A 20,186-nucleotide genomic window follows, 5' to 3' on the forward strand; every position below is an offset into this window, starting at 1 on the left:
CCTTATTAAGTAGCGCTTTCCGTTCCCCATACAACTTTGTAAGTAATAAGTTATTAGGTATATCTGAGAGTAATAATCCCTCATAGATCTATAAAATATTGTAACTATTAGTATTATATGAATGCGTTAAAGCTTTCGTGGATTGAAATTCCATTTTGCTGATTTTATTAGTATTATGCCTATGACCAATGTTAAAATGTACAAAATAATATTATATAAGGAAATAAAGTCCTAACTTACCAGTGCATGATAATTTCTTTAGCTGATCTTATTTTGAAAGAACGATTTACAAATTGATTCTCCTTTATAAAACAAATTAAAATACGATTTTTATTTAAAATTTAATAAAACATTTTTAATTTAAACATTTTTCCATCAGGTATTTATCATATTACTATTTTCCATGATATTACTTCTTCCATGAAATACCCATCAAATCTCTCTTTTTAACGATATCGACACTCCCATCTCTCTCTCCGACATCAGTCTATTTCTTTATATTTATAGTTGTATATTATTCCATACTCTAAGATCTATACACGGTTGTAGATAATATATTTATAGCCGTGGGTCTATATTCTATCTATATTTTATACATGCTATTATTCATTATACATATTAGTATTAGAAAGGTGGATTGATCAATCCACATTGAGTATTAGTATGTACAATCAATGATATTATTTTTATTGTAAAATATTATCTTAAATCGTTCTATTAACCTAGTAAAATTAAAATTTTAGTCCGTGGTTCCACAATTTTATCAATGGTGGTTCTTTTCTTGCCTCTTGGTTATCTAAATAACCATGGTAGTATTCTTCTAAACGGTACTATAAGAACAAAAATAGTCCGTCCAAATTAGATACTAATAAAACTTTTATGATAAACATAATTGATGATAAGTGTACTATTCAACAATAAATAATTCTTATTGATAACACAATTGCAGTTTACACGAAGTTTTGTATTTATAAAAAAAAGTTACAAAATATACAATTTTGAAAATGGAGTCAAATAGTGGAACGGGTACAGTGTCGAGTATCAAGATAGAAGATGAATCGGATGATGGTGTTTACATAAGGCCATCTAAAAAAAAAGTAATGACATAAGTAACAGTATATTAGTTGTATATGCTTGATCAAAATATAGTAAACAATATAATTAGTTTTGTGAATTAAATTACTATTGTTTAATAAGGCTTCTACTTTTTGTTCTTTTTAGATAATGACATCACAAATTGTAACTAACGATGAACTAACTAATTTGATTCAAGAACGCTTAGCAAATAGACGCACTGGTGAACGCACAGAATTTGCTAATCAATTGGCTAGAAAACTAATTAAAAAGTAAGTTATGTAATTAAATTTAATTATTAGCAATTATTAATCTCTGTGGCGTAAGTAATTGGTAAGATGTTGCAGTTGTCTGAAAAGTACTTGGGTTGATTCTTTTGAACTGTAAACCAAAATTTGTCACTCACAATACTATATGTATATTTAATTATATATTAATTTGTTTTAGGCTTCATGACAAAGATGAAAAAATTAGAAAGATAAAAGGAAAAAAAAGGAGAGGTGTTGTGGCTGAAATCAAAGATGAAAAAAGTATGTGGTAGTATACATTATTGAGTAAAATTTGTGCCTAGGTACAGCAAGCTTATTTGATAGTCCTTAAACATATGTCTTTAACAATTAAGAAGTAATTTGTTGGAATGTTAGTGCAAAATTGATTTACATACTTGTATCTATGATAACAAATAGGAGGAGGAATGGCCAGGTGTGTAAGGCGACAGTGTGTTAGTGCTCACTGTCGCTGGTTCGACACTTGGTCTCAGACACTCCGAATGCTAGGTGAGCAATCGTCCAGTGAAAAAGAGCCATTATCCCCCTTTTCAGCTACATAGCAGAAATGCAATGTACTGCCTGGCGACCAAACTAGGCCCGAATAGAGCCTACTCCGGTTAAAATGTGCCATACGTTGATAATAATAATAATCTATGATTAAAGATAAATTTTATCTTCAATTATCCTTCTAAATGCGTTTGTACTACAAAGTTCTTTAAGAACTCGTTACCTTTTTATAAATTATTGACACGTATATTTAAATTGTGCTTTTAAAACTTTTTCGAGTCTGCATTTTTTAAGGCAGAAAAACTTTGAACTTACTAATAAAACAGTCTGTAGTTCTTTTTTCTACTGTTTATGTGCTTTAAATATAATGTTTAAAGAAAGTAATTGTATTTTTGTTAATGTTAGCCTAATAATATTATATACATAAAAGCAATAATTTCTAGTAACTATTACATACATTTTTTTTAAATTATGAAAATAAAACTATGATAATTGTTATGATATTTTTAGATGAATTATATATTACTAAAATTAAATATTACCACAAGAAAAATTGTTTAAAACGTAATTATTTATAAATTATTTAACTACATGTGTGTATATGTTTAATTATCGTTTTTAGGTGGACATTTAAATATGAAAATAGTTAAGGAAGACATAAATTTAGACTCAGATTCATTGGTTGATTCTGATTCTATTGATTCACCAGAGCCTATTCTTCCAAAAAAATCTGCCAAGGTTTTAAAAATAGTTTTTTTACTATAATAAATTGCTTTGATTGTTTATAAATAATAAAAAAATTATATTTTTTATAATTTATAATTCAATGTCGTGTTATATTTGTAAAGTTTTGATTTTGTAATTTAAGTATTATTTATTTTAGAGAAAGAAAAAAGAAACTTCAAAAATGACGGGTAAAGAAATAGCAATGACTATTTTGAATTGCAAACAGATTGTAGAAGGCATAAAAGGCACCTCTATTGATAAGAAAGTAGCTATCAAATTTACCTCAACATTGAAGTCTCGTCTAGCCAACAAGTAATTATAAATATTTTGTATAAATATGACTATGGTCTATTTTCATATTTTATTATATATTACTAGGTTGAAGAAAAATTCAAACGTTGCTAAATAACTAGGATATTAGCATAATTTATAGTTTATCTATTTATATTAGTAAAAAAATTCAAGATAAAAATGGCCAAAGAAAATTATTTTAAAATTTAAACAATAGTCGATTAATTAAAGTAAAACATACATATAACTGTTAAAATGTTAAAATACATTCAATAAGAATTAATGTTTAATGTTTTTAATTTAAGACATCAGTTTTAGCTAGAGGTAAATTATATTCTTTAATGTAAAAAAATGTAATGCATTTGTTGTTTAGAATTTATCGTGAGTTTTTATTTTTCATACGGATAATACACACTACAACTTTAAATAAATATTATTTTAGGTTAATTTGTAGTGTATTATAGAATTTATAAAAATGGGTTTACCTTTTTTTGATCTGTATCTCAAAACAAACCGTTTTTTCATAAAACTACAATCCACAGATGTTATTAAAACCTACATTTATATGATTCTTTATTCTCCGCACATGCATCAAATATATGGCCAGCTTTGAATTTTTTATAGTGGAATATTATATTATATAGAGTGTAAAATATACAGATTATTATTTAAAGTATTAATGAGTAATGACCACATTAAGTATACTGTACAAACAATCATCTTGGGTGATAACACAGTTTCAAGTTGGATGGATGAATATCATATTATTGTTGATAGGAATAACTAGAATTAAGAGTTCATCACACATTTCATAGATAATAATTTTATTGACATTGTTTGATCAAATTATGTTGTTATGCATGAAGCATAGCTTTTACCTAGGTTTAACATTTTAAGTTGAGTTACATAAGCAAGAAGACCATTAAAACTTAATTGACTTGCAGCTAATTCTTACATACATACTATATTTAAAGAAACATTATTACTTAAAATTTTTTATTTTATTTGTATAGTTTTATGTATAATATTGATTCATTTTCTTTGGCTTATTATACTGTCATTAACTCATTCACTAGTTTATAACATTATATGCACTAACATGTTGAATATCATTGTAAAGGAAAAAGATATAGTAATACAACTATGATAAGTTTGTTCCTTAATATTAATAAAAACCTTTAAAAGCTAGTTTTTGAGGATTTGAGGATTGAAAATTGGGTATGATAATCCTTTGTATCGTTCCTTTTATTTTGCTTGTTCAGTTTCCATTTTTGTTATACAATTATTATCATTAAAACAAATATTTCACATTATTTATATTTATAACTAAGTAGTAATAATATATAATATTAGTATTTTTATCTTAAGATTACTATCTAATAAAAAATTATGTAATTAGTATTGTACACTTCTCATTCTATGAATTGTCTCATAAAAATAAATATAGGCTCCTAAACCATTTTATATAGTTAATATTTAAAATATTTACCAGTAATTTGTGTTCATATTATATGTAATAATTATATATTAGGTAATTTGATATTGAATAAGTTTAATTTAATAATAAAATGGTTTATAATAAAATAGTTTTTTAGTTATTAGTAATGTCTTATAATTTTTTTTTGCAAGGTAAAAAGGTATAATAATAAGTTTTTTTACTTTTTTAATATTATATATTTATATATATATATATTAGATTAGCCGTTTAAAATAAGGTTTGCTCCATTTAAAAAATATAAAATCAATTTTATAAAAAAGAACATCCTGAAAGTTCTAGCGATCTAGCTCAATATTAAAAAATTCCCTATGCTAGTAAATTATTTTTTTTTTTTTTTATAAAGTAGGTTTCAATAATTTAGATCTTAATTTTTTACAGTTTTTGTGACGATAAACAAATATTGAATAGACAAATAAATCTGGTATTAGAGGTTTTTTCTCAAATATTTTTAGGTCCTTTGAACCTAACTTTACCTTCAATTAACTACGTCGTGTACTTTACTCAATATTTTCAATAGTCTGCAGCCTTTTTTAAAATCTTATGCATTTATAGTATAACACACACGTGATAACAGTAGCGAGGTGTGTTTATAGTTATTATTTAGTTGCAAAAATGCATATCCATAAACCGTGGCAATTCCCGTAGGAGCCAAGGGAAAATAGAAAAGGTAAATAAACGTGGGGCATCAAGATTTAGAATCCCATTTGTGAAATTGTTTAATAAGAATCGTATAAAAAATAATATATTTTAACCGATTTTTTTAATTTTTAAATACCAAGTTTAGATATTGCGAAGTACAGATGTTATCTTTTTGTTAGCGCTAATCTTAAGGTGGGACGTGGGTTGGTTCTCGCTTAAAAATATAATATTATTACAATATTTTTAATTGTTGAGTTATATATTTATTAAGGGTATTTGAGTACAAAAATGTGCAATTATGTGTTGAGAAACTATATTTAATAACTATAATATTATATACATGATAAATAAATATATACATATGGGTAAGCACTTAGCAATATACTCTTAAATGAGTTCTCCCCTTCTATAACCCAACATTCAAGCATTGAACTATTCTAAGGTGAGTGTGAAAAACCTTTGGATCAGTGTATGAAATTCAAATTCGACATCGCGTAGATCAAGTTCCAGAAACTTTCCATTTAGCCTGATAAACTTATTACATTTTATTAAAAATATTTAGATTAATGATTATACTTGTACATGGGTAACAAAATACAAAATTTACAAGATTAAAAGTAAGTTATCTTCAGCATAAAAAGAGTTGTATAATCTATAAACCACTTTTCAACTTTTACTATTAACTATTTCTTAAATTAATTTTTATCTCATTCATAAAGGTTACATATAGAAGATGTATTATAGTTTTATGTATCATACAAAATATTTATTTAAACAAATGGACAAATCTTTGTTTCTTCCAAATCGTTTTTGGCATATACATTACATAACATGTTTCAATTCAATTTTATGTATTTAATTAAAGAATTATATCTAATTAATTAATTAATATATATATATATATTAAATATATGCCTTGGTTAATATAATAATATTAATAAAACATAGTTAATCAGTATATCAAATAGTTATTTACAAAAACAAGTAATTTGATTTTACTGTACATTTGTAGTTGACAGTATAATAATTATACATTATTTAGTTTTACTTAAGATTCAGTAATATTTATAGGATGTGTTGTGTGAATGTTAAAAAAAAAAATTATAAACAACTTGAAAAAGATAATTAATTTGAACGTTAAACATGTATTTCTCTTGTTTTTTAGACATAGTTTTGGAGTTTTCACTTGTCATGTAAATAAATTATTTTGTTGGATTAAAGAAACCTCTTCCCTTACAGGCATTTTTACGCCAGTCGCTTGATGGAATTTGCGAACTACTCCCTGGAATAGAATGAGGAACATTCCCTAGTGGAGGGAATGAATGACTCTCATTCGGTTTAGCTCTAGGCATATTTACTTTAGTTTCAGGTTTATTCCATACTGATTCTACAGGCAAAGTCGATGATGCACCTCCAAGTGTGGGGAAATTACTAGCAGTAAATTCACGAGGTTGTTTTTTTTCTGGCTTGTAGTTACTAAAATAATCATCTTCACTAACATTAAGATTTTGTATGATTTCTTCTAAAGGTGTTTCAGTTTTAGACAAATCAAAATTGTAATGACAACCCGCAATCATTTTAATGTTAAAAAATGAACAGCAATGTGTGGAAAAGATATATATCCATTTACAAATGTAGTAGTTGCTACACACGTGAGGAAGTTCAAGTCTTTCGTGAAAAGTACATCCAACATTGTTGACCGTATTTGACATGTCTTTATTTAAATAATCACTTGCCAAAGCAACAGAAGGTATAGCTTGGTCACTTGAATTTTGATTTTTGTACCAAAATGATGCATTTTTTAATTCTTTAAATAACTTATCCAAATGGTATACTTTTAAAAGTTTGTCAAAATCATCTCGACTTGCATATTCTACAGCACTATCATATAATTGAAACAGACTAAGATTAGTAATTGATAAAGAAGACACTTCATTCCTGTTATGAGCTGTAAATATTGGTGGCATATCTAATGTCGGGTCGTTTAACACAGATTCATCAACTTCTCTGTCAATAATAAAACCTGTTAATCAATAAAATTGTTTAAAATTAGTATGCTATAGGCAGGCTGAAACCAATATTTTTAAAATGGACATTTAAAGTCAATAATGCAAGTTCTAAGTTCAGTTTTGAAAACAAACTTTTAAAATCTGACAACAAATCAGTCTAGAAACCATCAACTCATGATAGCAGCGTTGGGCCTTAAAGGCCAGTTAAGCTTGTTCATGATTATATAATTCTAAGGAATATCTGTTAAATCAGTGTTTATTTACATTTAATATCAGGAGCTAGCTAATTCCTATTCGAGATTTATAACACCTATCAACGTAGTAAAGAGTGTCCCTTAGAGTATGCACTTTTAAAAAAATGAAATAAATCAGTCAAAATTTAATGAAAATGCTCTTATTTTTATACATTTACAACAAGCAATAACAAAATTTGGCACTTGAGCCCCTCCTTAAATCAGACACAGTTTCGGCGAGAATCCAGGACGCCAGTGCCGGTCGCTACTAAGTGCTGAGATCAAAAAACAGCATCCAACTTAGGGGGGGGGGGGGCAGAGCATATGTAAGTTGTTTTTCATTATCAAATCGGGGATGTTTCTGAATGTAAATATAAAAAAATAAATGCATTTTCATTAAAATTTGATTGATTTATTAATTTTCCAAAATTGTATACTTATGGGACACCCACCCTTTTTATATGGTAAAGTTGTATCTAGGTAATAACATATAATTGATACTTAAAAATCCAGTTTAAGGAACCATACATTTATTAATTTTTAAAATACCTAAAAAACGTATTCCAAATAAGTTATTTTCTTTTAGACTCTACCTTAAAGCAATTAAAATCAAACAGTTTAGTTCCTGATTTTAAATTTACATACGTTTACTCACCAATAATTTTCAATAAAACATCAGTATAGTTATTAGGCAATTTTTCAAACGTGGTTATTCTATGGTTTGCCTTAGCATGTGCATTTATATCAGCTGTTGGCGCAGGAGGAGCATTTGTTCTCTTCTTGTCAAATCCAACTAATTGATGAAATCTCCTTATCAGTCCTTTGTGTAAACTATATTCAGCCATTGATATTTCGCATGGGAAAAAGAAATTTTCTTTTTCACAGACATATGAATTCACGTGTATAAAAATGAATGTTTGTTTAGAGAGGAAATCACGATCTAAACGAACCAACTCTTCTATGTATGAGTACATTGTAGAAAATTGAAGATCATTTTTCTTATTTTGACTTAAAACGTCATCCACGTTTTCTCCGACAGATGTCATTTTCTCTATTTTTGATGATAGCTTCATTTCTTTAGCTTTTGCCTTATACTTGTCCTTCATCTGCTGAGACATTTGTTCCCAATCTTTTTTACAGTATTCGGCCATTGCAGACATAGACATATTCTGTCCTTGATTATGTAGTTTTTTCTGAGTTTCAGACATAAACATTGCATACCCATTAAAAACTTTCTTTTTTGGTGGCATTCTGAATCTGTAAGCATATTACACAATATTACTCACCAAATATATAAGATAACACTTAAATATCGGAATAAATTGACGCCTCGTACGAAAAGTAGCACCGTTTATGAGTTCTTACGAAGACTAGCACCGCTTGTGCTATTGGTGCCAACAGTGCTAGTTTTCGTAAGGACATCACCCAACGGTGCTAGTTTGTGTAAGAAGCCTCGAACAGTGTTAGTTTTCGCTAGAACTTGAACAGTGCTACTTTTCGAACGACGCATCAAAATGTACTTTATCGGACATCCTTTAATTTGCGATTTCTTTTTTGGCATATTATAAATTTTTTTAAGATGATTATGAATCTGAAGTCAAAATTAGGACTCCTTTAGTTCAAAAGTTATAACTACTTGAAATTTGCATATTTCTAAGTGTATAACAATAAGTAGTGGTCGGCGGCAACTTAGTTAATCTTTAACTATATACGTCTGCCGGCTTTGGGAGGAGACCCAAACCCCTTTGAGATTCTTCCTTGGATGGACGCTCACACCCACAAAGGTAATTTCAGGTAGCTACAACTTTAAAACTGAAGGAGTCCGCCTAATTCTGACTTCAGATTTGTCATAAGCGTATAAAGCACTATAAGATTACCAACAAAATGGGTGTCTGGTAGAGTGAATTTATGCCAAAATATTAAACACTCGTTACCTTTATTTTACAAGTGCCTGTAAAATAAATGGTTTAATACCGCTTTGTTGGGAACTCCGAACTGGAAGCACGAACACAAATCACCTAATTCGACAATTTTATATAAAATTAGAAATCTATTTCAGGCTGTAATTGGCCAATAGTTTGATAGTCATTATAAAAATACCTACCATTTATCAAATACGAGTGAATTCATAACTGTCAGTTCACCTATTAATTTCGTTGTACCGATGTGTAACGGTAGCCAGTTAACGTTGTTCGTCGCTTGATGCAAATTGCAAATTGAAAAGGACAACTGACAAGTCACAAGATTCCATAGATTTAAAAAAAACAAAAACAGTAAACAATGATGTGTTCACGTAAAATCATCGCGTACTCGAATTATGTACAATTTTACTTACCATGGTTATGTAGCACGCCTATGCTTTAGTTACAAACTTAGATAACATTTTCTACCTCCAGGCTACATGGCTACATGTAAACGGTAAACGGACGCGGTTAATACATGACTGTTACTATAATCACAGATTAGCTTAACCAATTACTAATCTATCTTTATACCGACGTTTTTAATAGTGTATAGTAAAAAAATGTATGCTTGTATATTATATTAAAAATTATAAAAATGTAGTTTAGAAATTGGATTGTTAAGCCTATTGTCATTTCACTGTAACGTTTGTTTAGTTATAGCTTTTCAAACTAATACTTCAATAAAAATGGTTCAAATTAATGTATACTTTGTTTTATTTGTCTGTCTTTATCATGTATCATTTAGTAAGAAAACTATTGATTAATATAATTGCAAGCAGTTATTACAATTGTATTATTGTTTTAGGTCATGCAGATTTCCTTTCAATCAAAGACAAAATGTATATGAATATCAAAGCTGACTACCCTTGTTTTCTCAGGCTGAATGGCACAAATAAAGTGGGATGTACATGTAAGTTTTAATGTGATCAATAAGTATATGAATAAATAATATATGTATTTTGATATTAAATTTTGGTTAAAAATGTTCAGCTTCAAGGTTTGGTAATGTTGGAACATTGCACTTTGTATCAAATATAACGGATTTGAAGGGGTTGCTAAATTTTGGAACGGCTGTTCCTTATATTGTAGCATTGACACCTAAAATGTTTACTGAGTATGTATCATAATACCTATGACAATATTATAAGTAAAAAATAAGTAATTCTGTCAGATCATCAAGATACACCTCGTAAATGTACATTATATGTGTATATTTTTATTTTTAATCACAAAATAGTGACTAAAAAAGGTATTGACGCTGCAACATAGATAGAAGTTTTTCGTATTTTTGGTTCATCATATAACCGTGATGTCATCTACAATGATTTTTAAATTATTCTATTATATACAGATGATGAAGCTGTCTGTTGTAAATTGTACACTCATTGACCCAAACAAGTACAATGAACCAGTATAAGTTTTAACATTTATCCAGGCCCTTTATGATAGAATTCTAAATATGCATAATTATTATAATATAATATAGAAATCTGATGTTAGATTGTATTTAAATTTTTGGTTAGCTGAGCAAAGTGACACCAGCAAATGAGTAGGTACCTAATTTAAGCAGCCTCGTACTCTGTTACTTCTTTTATATAAATGTGCATTGCACAATTATGCTGTTTGTGCAATTCTAATGCACCTTCAAAATGTTATAATATTTAATCTGTTCATGTATAATTTTGTATTTTTTCATATTCATAATCGACAACCTGTACTATAGATTACAAAAAAATACCTACTCAGTTTTGCAATGAAGCTAATAATTGATAAGTTAGGATAGCTAGTATAGATAATTTTTTTATTCAATTGTTTGCCAAAATATTAATTTCTTGTTAAATTCTAATTATTATGTTTATTTTTACATAGTCAAGTTTTACAAAGTATTGAATTAAATACTACAAAAATCAATGGAGTGGTTTTATTAATGAATGGTACCAATCGTGAAATAATTGATGCTGATAATTTACAAACAATGGGATTCACCCCTGAGGATACTTGTCCCAATCGTTATTCAAGTAGTACTAGCTGTCCTATGTCCCCCTGGAATCCACACGGTTCCAGTATTCTTCTGAAAGGTTGGAGTTTTCCTATATTCATTATTTATGACAAGGAAACTATTAAAGAAATGTTTAATGTAAGTATTTCTAATTTATATTTCAACTGTTTGTTAATATTAATTTATAATATAGACTAAAAAATATTTTCATGTAATTTTCAGTGTTTTAAAAAATACAATTTACCTACAAATAACCAAAATGATCGATCTTTATGTACTGTTGAGCTAAAATCACACATGTATGCTGCTGTTGATTCTAAAACTTGTATTAGACGTACAGTGATGTCGTATGAAAATATAAGACCGAGTAATATTAATAATATCTATAACTGAATAACAATTGTTTTTTATGTAAAATACATTTTTTCTGATTTAAGTTAAATTTTGTGATCCATTGGGTGATAAGAATGTATATTGGTCTTTAAAAGAACTTGCAGCAAGCACACCAAATAAATCGGTGGCTATTGTTGCTGCTCGTTTGGATGCTACTTCTATGTTTCAAGATTTAGCGCCTGGTGCATTATCTACAGCTACATCAATAGTAACATTATTAGCTACTGCCAAATTTATTTCAGAAATACTACCGTATGATGAAGCTAAAAATTATTGTAAGTTAGCTTAAATGTTAAATAAAAATCAAACTTTTAGTTTATTATATAAATATTTCATAATATGTATAATAATTTTAGTTTTATTTTAATTTTTTCAGCTAATAATATAATGTTTATGTTATTTAATGGAGAAGCATATGATTATATTGGATCGAGTAGAGTCGTATATGATATGGCTAAATTAAATTTTCCCAACGATAATGTCAAACTTCAGCTAGATAATATCGGCCTTTTTGTAGAATTATCTCAAATACATTATGACAAAGAAATTGTATTTCATCGTCCAAAAAAATATAATGTAATGGTCATATTACTTTAACATGTCTATAAACTGCTCTTAAACTTTGTTTTTCTTTTCTTTTAGGCGAGTGAAAATATTCAAAATTTTATTAGTATATTTCAAAACAATCTTGCCAAAGATGGATTTAATATAATTGAATCAGCGTCTTCTTCTATACCACCTGCATCTATACATTCATTTCTAAAAGCTGATGCACAATTTCCTGGTTTAGTTTTAGCAGGTTTTGAAGAACAATTTAAAAATTTGTAAGTTTTTTGTAGTATTTTTATTTAAGATTCAATACAAAGCTCATAAAATGATAAATGACAATTTCTATTAGTCTTTTACTTTTCCTGCAAATGTATTGAATAATGCTTATTATATTTAATTAGTTATATATAATATTAATGTTAAAGTTTTATATATATATAAGTGCTAATTTGAGTTTTGTATATCAATGACTTTATGTTTTCAATAAGTGTGAGACTGTATTTTTAAATGTAAAGATTGACCAAAAGGATGGTTGTGAATAAATAAAATGTCATGAATGAATGGCCTGACTAAAATACTTTACTGCGTTTAAAATGAAATGTTAACGCTGATAAAAATATTTAAATACTTGCAATTATATATTTTTCATAGATTCTATCACAGTGTTATGGATGATGCCAACAGTATAGAATTTACTAGTGCAGATATTTCCAATACTTTGGCTAAAATATCAACGTCGCTTGGTTCTTCACTTTATAGTTTTGTTACAAACAGCACTTATAATGGCAACAATAATGTTGATCCTGAATACGTAAGCATAGTAAATTATAATTAAATAATATAATGTTTAGACATTTTTTTTTTTTTCAGATTAAAAAATTATTAGATTGCTATGTGAAATCTACCAATTGCACATTATTTCAGTCATTAACTTCATTGCCATTGCCTGACAGGCCTCCAAATTATTATATCAGTATAGATTTAATTACAAACACTATTACTACACTTACTAGATTATTATTATCTTCATTTGGTAGTTCAAAAATTGAATCTGTTCTTAATGAAGAAGACTGTAACACTTATGAAACAAAACCGGTTTGAAATAGTTTTATAATTAAAAATATGAAAAATCAAATTCTCAATTTATTTTTAACGTAAAAATTATATTTAAATTCTAATTTTTAGGGATTTTCAGCATTATGGTTAAAAGGAAACTTTTATAATGGTTGTTATTCAACTACATCTAATTACACCGATGCTATAAGTCCAGCCTTTATTATACCTGGTATATATATAGTATATTTTATCATCGTGGTTATTGTTTTTTTAACATTAATTTTGTTTACTTAATATTATTTATTGCAGGTTATGACTTGTCATCACCGAGATTTTCAACATGGACAGAATCAGTTTGGCAAGAAGTACAGATACGCATGTTCTTAAGACAGTCATTCCAAATGCAAATAATTATATTCATCCTAGGAAATTTTTTATTTTTGCTCTCATTCATTATTACTCGAAAAATATATGCACAATCAGACATTTATTTTACTAATCAAGAGTACGTTGCTGTTTGAGCTTTAATTATTTTTGTTAATAAGTATTATTATTATACTTATTGTTTATAATTATTAATTAGCTAAGTTTTATTCTTGGTCCTTCTGCCTTAGAAAATGTGGCCAGAAAACTTCATTTTTTTTTATGACAGTCATACATTTAAAATGGTTATTCTAAAAAGACATTACAGTTTGTTTTTTTTTTTATTCTGTATACAAGTTTGAATTAATTAAATTCAAAATGAATTGATCAACTATTTTTAAAAAATGTTTTTTATAAATTATTATAACTATAATAATTTATAAAAGCGGATTTATTTAGTAGGCAGTTGTCCACCTAGAGAACTAAATTAATAATGGAAAAAAACTAATTTATTTAATTGTAATTTAAAACTTAATTATATGCTGTATTTTATTTATTTAAATTCTATTGAAAACACTTTGTGCTTAACCATTTTTTATCTTTACTTCATTTTTCAAGGTAGTTACAATCTAATTTGTTTTAATTCTAGTGTTTGCCCTAACATTTAATCATAATTTATAAATTTAATATAAGTACAATAAAATCTGGCTAAGACAGAATTGCGCCGAACCGAAAGAAAATTCTTAATAAGTTGAAGCAGTTTTCCATCTTATTATTCAGTCAAATATGTATGATAAACGATTTTTGTCCTGTAAAACTTTCCAGTTTCTTCGGAGTCCGTTTTTAGACAGGCTTAACTATACTTTAACTTAACCCGCTGTATTTAATATTATTATTTATGTCTGATGTAATCCATTTTTAATTTCAGAGTCAATTCAGTTACTAGTTGATAACAGTTGGTGTTTGATGCCACAACTGCTGCAGTGGTCTGTGATTCCATTTGTACATAAAACTTTTTATTTCACTGTGTGTATTAACTATTAATATTTATTTTTAATTTTTTTATGTGTATTATGCCTATTTATTCTACTTCTAAATAATTTGCAAATTATACTTGAACGAAATATTGTCTTGTATTTTACTATTTTTTTAAAAATAATATCTATAGGTTTTAATTTCTTAAGTAGTAATTACTGTTATCAAACTCTAATATGTATGATATTTATCATTATTAGTATTACTCGTATATTTGTACTTAATATCTAAATTAATAAAATTATGAATAACAACAAAATGATAAAATAAAAATTATAATCACAATAATTACCATGTTTTAAAATTTGTCTTAAAAGTTTCAATTTTCAAGTAGGTTTAAAGACATGTCGATTAAATAAAAAAATTAAGGTTTTGTCCGAATAACATGCTAAGAACAAATTTGTTTACAAATATTACAGTACAAAAGAAGGAAAACAATTGTAATCAATGAGCTACTATAAAAGAGGGTTTTTGACGTTTATTGCACAATAATTATGTGCGATAAGAAAATTCTGGATTCCTATTTTATGATTCTTAAAATAGGTTTAGATTGGATCAGAGCACATTATTCCGCGAAAACAAAATGAAAACCAAAAAAGTGACTGACCTCCAAAAAATGATTTATGTTCTATGCTACACTACAAAATTATTTTTAGATGGAAAATTTAGTAAATCTAAATTCTACTATATTTCCTAAAAAAAAATTAGTGATTTATCCATGATAAGGCTTGCTAAAATTGTTTAAACTATAATTTAGTCCAGTTCCTTTACTGGGTACAGATGCTTGGAGGATGCACTCTTTCTAAAACATGACCCGGAGGAGTTCAGCCTAGAAACCATGGTGCAGTTTATGCTGGAGTTAAGGCAGAGTTGGGCTACAATTGTGAGGTTCTTGCGACGTGTTATGTGAACCAACCTGTAGGGGTAAACATAATATTTTTTTAACATTTTTAAATGACTGTAACTTTTTAATAAATTATTTTTTTTAAAACGCACCGTGGTGCCCTCCGGAATATTGTTCTCTTTTAATTTTATAATGGGTGCTTTTACTCAAAAATCAAAATTAAGCGAGTTATTTTCAGTTGGCGTAAACATGTTTTTACCACTGAAAATCACCGGCGCGACGGCCTCTTTAGGGGAACGGAAAGCGTCAATTTTTTACAAATAAAGAATATAATGCGGAGTCACTTTCTGAAGTGTCTACCGAACCGATTTTAATAATTTTTTTATTTGTTTTATAGTTCAACATCTTCTCTAAAAAATATTTTAAAGCATTTTTTTTACTTTTTTAATCTCTAATGGAAAAATTGGCTTTTTGCCCTCTATATAAAAAATAGTAAGCTTCGCAAAAAAAATAAAACTTGAAATCTGTCCAAAAGATAAGCCAGAAAATGACTTCTATGAAAGCCACTTTTTATCAAACTTTCGTCATAATTCGGAGAATATAACTTTAAAAGTATTATAATTAGAAAATTGTATTACGTGTTCGCCTTGAAATTAGTAGACATGAAAATTTGTTGTCAAATTTTTCCTATTCTTTGCCCCTTAATAAAGCACTTTCCGTTAACTGAAATACATATAATTTTTATTCAAAATTAATTTACACACTATTGACCATTTATTAAAAATTGTATGAAATTAAAGAACAATAGTATGACAAAATATTATATTACATTATAGTTAAAATACATCAAAATATTAATTTGAATAATACAACAAATTTTATAAGTTCGTTTAACCGATTTTTTTTTATAATTCTATCAAATGAATTGTATTACATTATAAATAAATTTACTAATGTGTAGAACGAACAGTTTTAAACTTATTTTTAGAAAAAATTTTAACACAAACTACAAATAAAAAAATTAACACCATGGTCAAGCAATTGTATATAACTTTTAATATAATATACTCACAATTGAAAAAAATAATGAAATTGATTTTATATCACTAATAAATAATAATTAACATATTTAAAAAAAAATAATTTAATCTAGATATTAATTATACTATACTATTACATGTATTTGACAGAAATAATAATTATTCTGCAAAAATTTTAATTTCATAACCAAAACATAAAAAAAAATGATAGGAGTAAAACTAAATATTGACATATCAATAACATGCATTTAGAGCCACGTAAAAAATAAACATATAATATATGGTTTGTTTACATTCATACAGAATATTTTATTCAAATTTCTAATTACACGTATAAAAAAATTGGATACAAAAAATATAATTTCTTACGCTAAAAATCATCTGATAGGATTCGTCAGGAATAAATATTATATTATATAAATCACTAATTAATATGCAAGGGTATTACAGATTTTGATCCAAAGGGAGATTTATATTGAATTCCAGCGAAATGGAACACCTGTGTAGGTATAGCCATATTGCAGAGATAGATTTTACCATTGGACTCGCTATAAGACAATGGTAAAGCGGGAACTAGAGAATATTTTACAGCAACCAATGGAGTACCATCAGAAGGAGGATCAATGGCCATCAGTGGGGCTCGTACAGATTTTGCCCAGTTTGCAATATTGTGTGACACAGTGTCAGTTTGTTCGTCAGCAAGAGATACGACTACGAAATCTGGATCCAATAAACCGTGTAATTCTGTGAAACAGAAAAAAATGTATTTAATTAAATATACATTTTCGGTATGTTTTTAAGTATAAAATTTTAGTATAATTTACCTGCTGCACTGGTAATTAATCTGCCAGTTGTAAACTGATACAATGACATTTCATTAGCTAGCTGTGGTGTATATAAACCAGGTTCAGAAAGAACAACTACTGTATGTACGCCATAGCTACTTAATTGTCTAGCACAATTTACACCCATTGCACCAGATCGATTGGGTCCACATAGTACAACAACTCGAGGCCACTGATGTTCATTTCGGGGATTAAATCTTTTGTTTTATGAACATATTGATTAATATAAAATTAATTATACATAATATGTAATGATTAAATACTTACCGGTGACTTCCACCCAAAAGTTGAAGAACCATTTCAGTAGCAGCCCGTCCAATTATCTCATTTTGCCTGCCTGATGTCAAACCATTTTCTTCTACTAAATTAAATAACTTCCATCGTAGTTCTGATGTAATACTAGGAACAACTAATCCATCATCTAAAAATAAATTGTAGAATAAATAACTATTTTACTATTTAACTTAAAGCATATTTGTATATATAAACTTACCCGTAATATATTCATTCACAGCTGGTGATGGAACTGTAACCTGTCTAAATTTTACTGGAGTAGAATGCAATACATTTTCGTTGTGTTTGTATTTATTATTAGAAACTTTTTCGTGAGGCACAAGATCTGGTTTTTTATGTATTTTATTATAAAATGCTTTTTTGTTAAATAATGCTAAGTTTTTTTCAAAATCGAAGTCTTCTTTTAAAATATTATCAAGTGACACTCCAAAACAAGCATCATTACGTTCTTTGTGATTAAAATTTTGAGGTTGTTGTTCTAAAAATGTAATGTAATATTTAAAGTATTTTGTATGAACTTTCCAATGTACAGGTTGGTGGAGAATGAAAGACCACATTTGTAATGGGCGCCATAATTTTAATTTTTTAGACATAGGGGTGAAACAAAAAACAAGTTGTTGCAAATTTAGGGAAGTTTTATTGAATATGAAATATTATTTGGGAAACAGAATGTACGATAGATAGTGTTCTTGCACAGAGATGCATTCTTAGAAGTGCTTGCCAAAGTTTTTCATCACTTTCTCCAACATTTCCACTGGAATTGATGCAATTTCACTTTTGATTGCGGCCTTGAAATCGGAAAGGGTTTGTGGCTTATTGAAATAAACATTCGACTTCAGATACCCCCATAGTAAGAAGTCCCAGCCCGCAGGGAGTGAAATCGGCGAGCAGGGTGACCATAGAACGTCACCATTACAAGAGACCAGACATCTGGGAAATTGAAATTCTCGCTGTGTATGTAGTGGCACTGTCTTGTTGGAATCAGATATTTTCAGTATCCATTTCGTTTTCCTCTAGGTAAGAAAATATCTTGGAATATTCAGCCTCGTAACGCTCAGAATTCACCACCACTGCATGCCCTCTTTCATATTAAAAAAAAAAAGACCCAATTATTCAGACTTTTAACAATGCACACCAAACCGTCACTTTTCCACTGTGAAGAGACTATTGGTGCAATTCTCTTGGGTTACCGTTTGCCCAATATCGGAAATTTTGTTTATTGGCGTGGCCGTCCAAGTGGAAATGACGTCTTTCAGTCTCCGCTACCCGCGAGCGCCTCCAAGAATGCATCTTCGCACAAGAACGCCATCTATCAGACATTCTGTTTCCCAAATAATATATTTTTCATATCCAATAAAACTTCCTTAACGTTTGCAACAACTTGTTTTTTGTTTCACCCCTCTACCTCAAAAATTAAAATTATGGGGCTCGTTACAAATGTGGTGTTTCATTCTGCGCCACTCTGTACATAATACTCTATCAATACAATAAGACTGTAACTTAATAAATATGTCATTTGAAATTCTGGTACTATAACTTTCTGAATTTAGTTATTATTTTCTACCTGTTAACATAGGCTCCTTCTTTGAAATTTAAACTTGATCTACTTGTTTAAAATGCTGAAAATACTTATGGGAATGCAACTGTATTGTTTTAACTTTTAATTCTTAAGAAACCCCTAAACAAATGAAATATGGACTTATCACACTTATAACCAAGCATGTATTATCTAAGAGTCCTTAACTAACTTTTAAGGCATTCATCTCAAGCTATCATTTATTGAGTTACGTTCTTATTGTATTGAATGTGATAGTATACTAACCAACAACAGAATTTGAAACATTTTTTGACTTATTTTTTTGTTTAGAATTTTGTTTCAACATTGATACACTCTTCTTATCGTCACAGGATATTTGATTACTAAGATCTTGTTCGTTTTCTATTTGCACTTTAATTATCTTTAGGTTTTTAATTGTTGTATTTCTAAATGTAAATAAAAGCAAATTAATAATAATGAAAACAAAAAATATTTAAGTAAAATTACTTGATGTATATTTCTGGATTTGTACAAGGTATGCCGTTTTTGAACGCACGTTTTAATATTAAAGTTTCATTGTCATCTGTCATACCATTTACTTCTCCTTGCACGACAGAACCATCATTGCAGTCTATGGACACACAACATCCTTTGTACTGGTTAGCCATTATGAGTTGTACTTGTCTATAGTCAACTTTAAATATAATAAAAATGTCAAACAGAATTAAAATTACTTAACATTATTCTTTTACTGTACTATATTATAATCTTGTTCTCCTCAATCCTGTACCTCAGTTCCTTGTTCATATGAGTTTTGTTCCAACCATCTACGGTTTATAAACATAAAATATCAAGTGGTAAATTGATAAGTCTTATCATATGAACAGTGCAACCACATAACATTCATTTAATCTGGGTGCAACCAAAACAAAAGAAAATTTTAATTTGCGTATGTCACTGTCACGGTGTACTAAGAATACGCTTTTCACCAAACTGCCGACTGTTTAGGTCCCAGCAGGGC

The 20,186-nt window shown here is 28.0% G+C and overlaps 4 protein-coding genes across 8 annotated transcripts; 2 read left to right on the plus strand and 2 right to left on the minus strand.

Moving 5' to 3' along the window:
• The first annotated feature begins 532 nt into the window (after window positions 1–532).
• On the plus strand, window positions 533–4,297 carry LOC126845657 (uncharacterized). The gene is made up of 7 exons (XM_050584453.1): window positions 533–661; window positions 950–1,097; window positions 1,222–1,346; window positions 1,522–1,604; window positions 2,473–2,588; window positions 2,734–2,888; window positions 2,955–4,297. The coding sequence occupies exons 2-7, from the start codon at window positions 1,005–1,007 to the stop codon at window positions 2,983–2,985; spliced, it is 603 nt and encodes a 200-aa protein (XP_050440410.1). The 5' UTR covers window positions 533–661; window positions 950–1,004; the 3' UTR covers window positions 2,986–4,297.
• A 1,624-nt stretch (window positions 4,298–5,921) lies between these two features.
• Window positions 5,922–9,544, minus strand: LOC126845656 (protein maelstrom homolog). Of its 3 annotated transcripts, none has more exons than XM_050584451.1 (4): window positions 9,351–9,544; window positions 9,128–9,264; window positions 7,902–8,503; window positions 5,922–7,027 (listed from the first exon to the last, which is right to left on the minus strand). In XM_050584451.1, the coding sequence occupies exons 3-4, from the start codon at window positions 8,494–8,496 to the stop codon at window positions 6,207–6,209; spliced, it is 1,416 nt and encodes a 471-aa protein (XP_050440408.1). In that variant the 5' UTR covers window positions 8,497–8,503; window positions 9,128–9,264; window positions 9,351–9,544; the 3' UTR covers window positions 5,922–6,206. The 3 variants fall into 3 exon arrangements, with proteins under 3 accessions (XP_050440408.1, XP_050440407.1, XP_050440406.1); XM_050584450.1 differs by having other exon boundaries at window positions 5,923–7,027; window positions 9,181–9,264; XM_050584449.1 differs by having other exon boundaries at window positions 5,923–7,027; window positions 9,124–9,264.
• A 192-nt stretch (window positions 9,545–9,736) lies between these two features.
• On the plus strand, window positions 9,737–14,893 carry LOC126845655 (nicastrin). Its single transcript, XM_050584448.1, has 13 exons — window positions 9,737–9,954; window positions 10,016–10,120; window positions 10,201–10,324; window positions 11,080–11,347; window positions 11,432–11,576; window positions 11,647–11,877; window positions 11,979–12,178; window positions 12,245–12,426; window positions 12,803–12,962; window positions 13,022–13,246; window positions 13,337–13,436; window positions 13,517–13,712; window positions 14,499–14,893. The coding sequence occupies exons 1-13, from the start codon at window positions 9,897–9,899 to the stop codon at window positions 14,518–14,520; spliced, it is 2,016 nt and encodes a 671-aa protein (XP_050440405.1). The 5' UTR covers window positions 9,737–9,896; the 3' UTR covers window positions 14,521–14,893.
• A 1,552-nt stretch (window positions 14,894–16,445) lies between these two features.
• On the minus strand, window positions 16,446–20,032 carry LOC126845660 (enhancer of mRNA-decapping protein 3). Of its 3 annotated transcripts, none has more exons than XM_050584463.1 (7): window positions 19,956–20,014; window positions 19,673–19,859; window positions 19,451–19,611; window positions 17,828–18,106; window positions 17,602–17,755; window positions 17,314–17,531; window positions 16,446–17,233 (listed from the first exon to the last, which is right to left on the minus strand). In XM_050584463.1, exons 2-7 carry the CDS (start codon window positions 19,831–19,833, stop codon window positions 16,914–16,916), a joined length of 1,293 nt encoding a protein of 430 aa, XP_050440420.1. In that variant the 5' UTR covers window positions 19,834–19,859; window positions 19,956–20,014; the 3' UTR covers window positions 16,446–16,913. The 3 variants fall into 3 exon arrangements, with proteins under 3 accessions (XP_050440420.1, XP_050440419.1, XP_050440417.1); XM_050584462.1 differs by having other exon boundaries at window positions 19,918–19,993; XM_050584460.1 differs by having other exon boundaries at window positions 16,447–17,233; window positions 19,923–20,032.
• Window positions 20,033–20,186: the final 154 nt, after the last annotated feature.

This window comes from Adelges cooleyi, unplaced genomic scaffold (assembly GCF_023614345.1).
Source record: "Adelges cooleyi isolate 19-005CV unplaced genomic scaffold, UGA_ACOO_1.1 ACOO_flye_CR_arks_rails_tigmint_CR_PRNA_8, whole genome shotgun sequence".
Classification (NCBI taxonomy): Eukaryota; Metazoa; Arthropoda; class Insecta; order Hemiptera; family Adelgidae; genus Adelges; species Adelges cooleyi.

Bases quoted from the DNA above. Each gene is read 5' to 3' on its own strand.
- LOC126845657 (XM_050584453.1), top strand. From the start codon at position 1,005: ATGGAGTCAAATAGTGGAACGGGTACAGTGTCGAGTATCAAGATAGAA. The intron at 1,347-1,521 runs GTAAGTTATGTA...AATTTGTTTTAG, and splicing joins GCTAGAAAACTAATTAAAAA to GCTTCATGACAAAGATGAAA. The intron at 2,889-2,954 runs GTAATTATAAAT...ATATATTACTAG, and splicing joins AAGTCTCGTCTAGCCAACAA to GTTGAAGAAAAATTCAAACG.
- LOC126845656 (XM_050584451.1), bottom strand. From the start codon at position 8,496: ATGCCACCAAAAAAGAAAGTTTTTAATGGGTATGCAATGTTTATGTCT. The intron at 7,028-7,901 runs GTGAGTAAACGT...ATTGATTAACAG, and splicing joins TGTTTTATTGAAAATTATTG to GTTTTATTATTGACAGAGAA.
- LOC126845655 (XM_050584448.1), top strand. From the start codon at position 9,897: ATGGTTCAAATTAATGTATACTTTGTTTTATTTGTCTGTCTTTATCAT. The intron at 11,348-11,431 runs GTAAGTATTTCT...TGTAATTTTCAG, and splicing joins CTATTAAAGAAATGTTTAAT to TGTTTTAAAAAATACAATTT. The intron at 12,427-12,802 runs GTAAGTTTTTTG...TATTTTTCATAG, and splicing joins GAAGAACAATTTAAAAATTT to ATTCTATCACAGTGTTATGG.
- LOC126845660 (XM_050584463.1), bottom strand. From the start codon at position 19,833: ATGGCTAACCAGTACAAAGGATGTTGTGTGTCCATAGACTGCAATGAT. The intron at 17,532-17,601 runs GTAAGTATTTAA...ATAAAACAAAAG, and splicing joins CTTTTGGGTGGAAGTCACCG to ATTTAATCCCCGAAATGAAC. The intron at 17,234-17,313 runs GTAAATTATACT...TCTGTTTCACAG, and splicing joins ATTAATTACCAGTGCAGCAG to AATTACACGGTTTATTGGAT.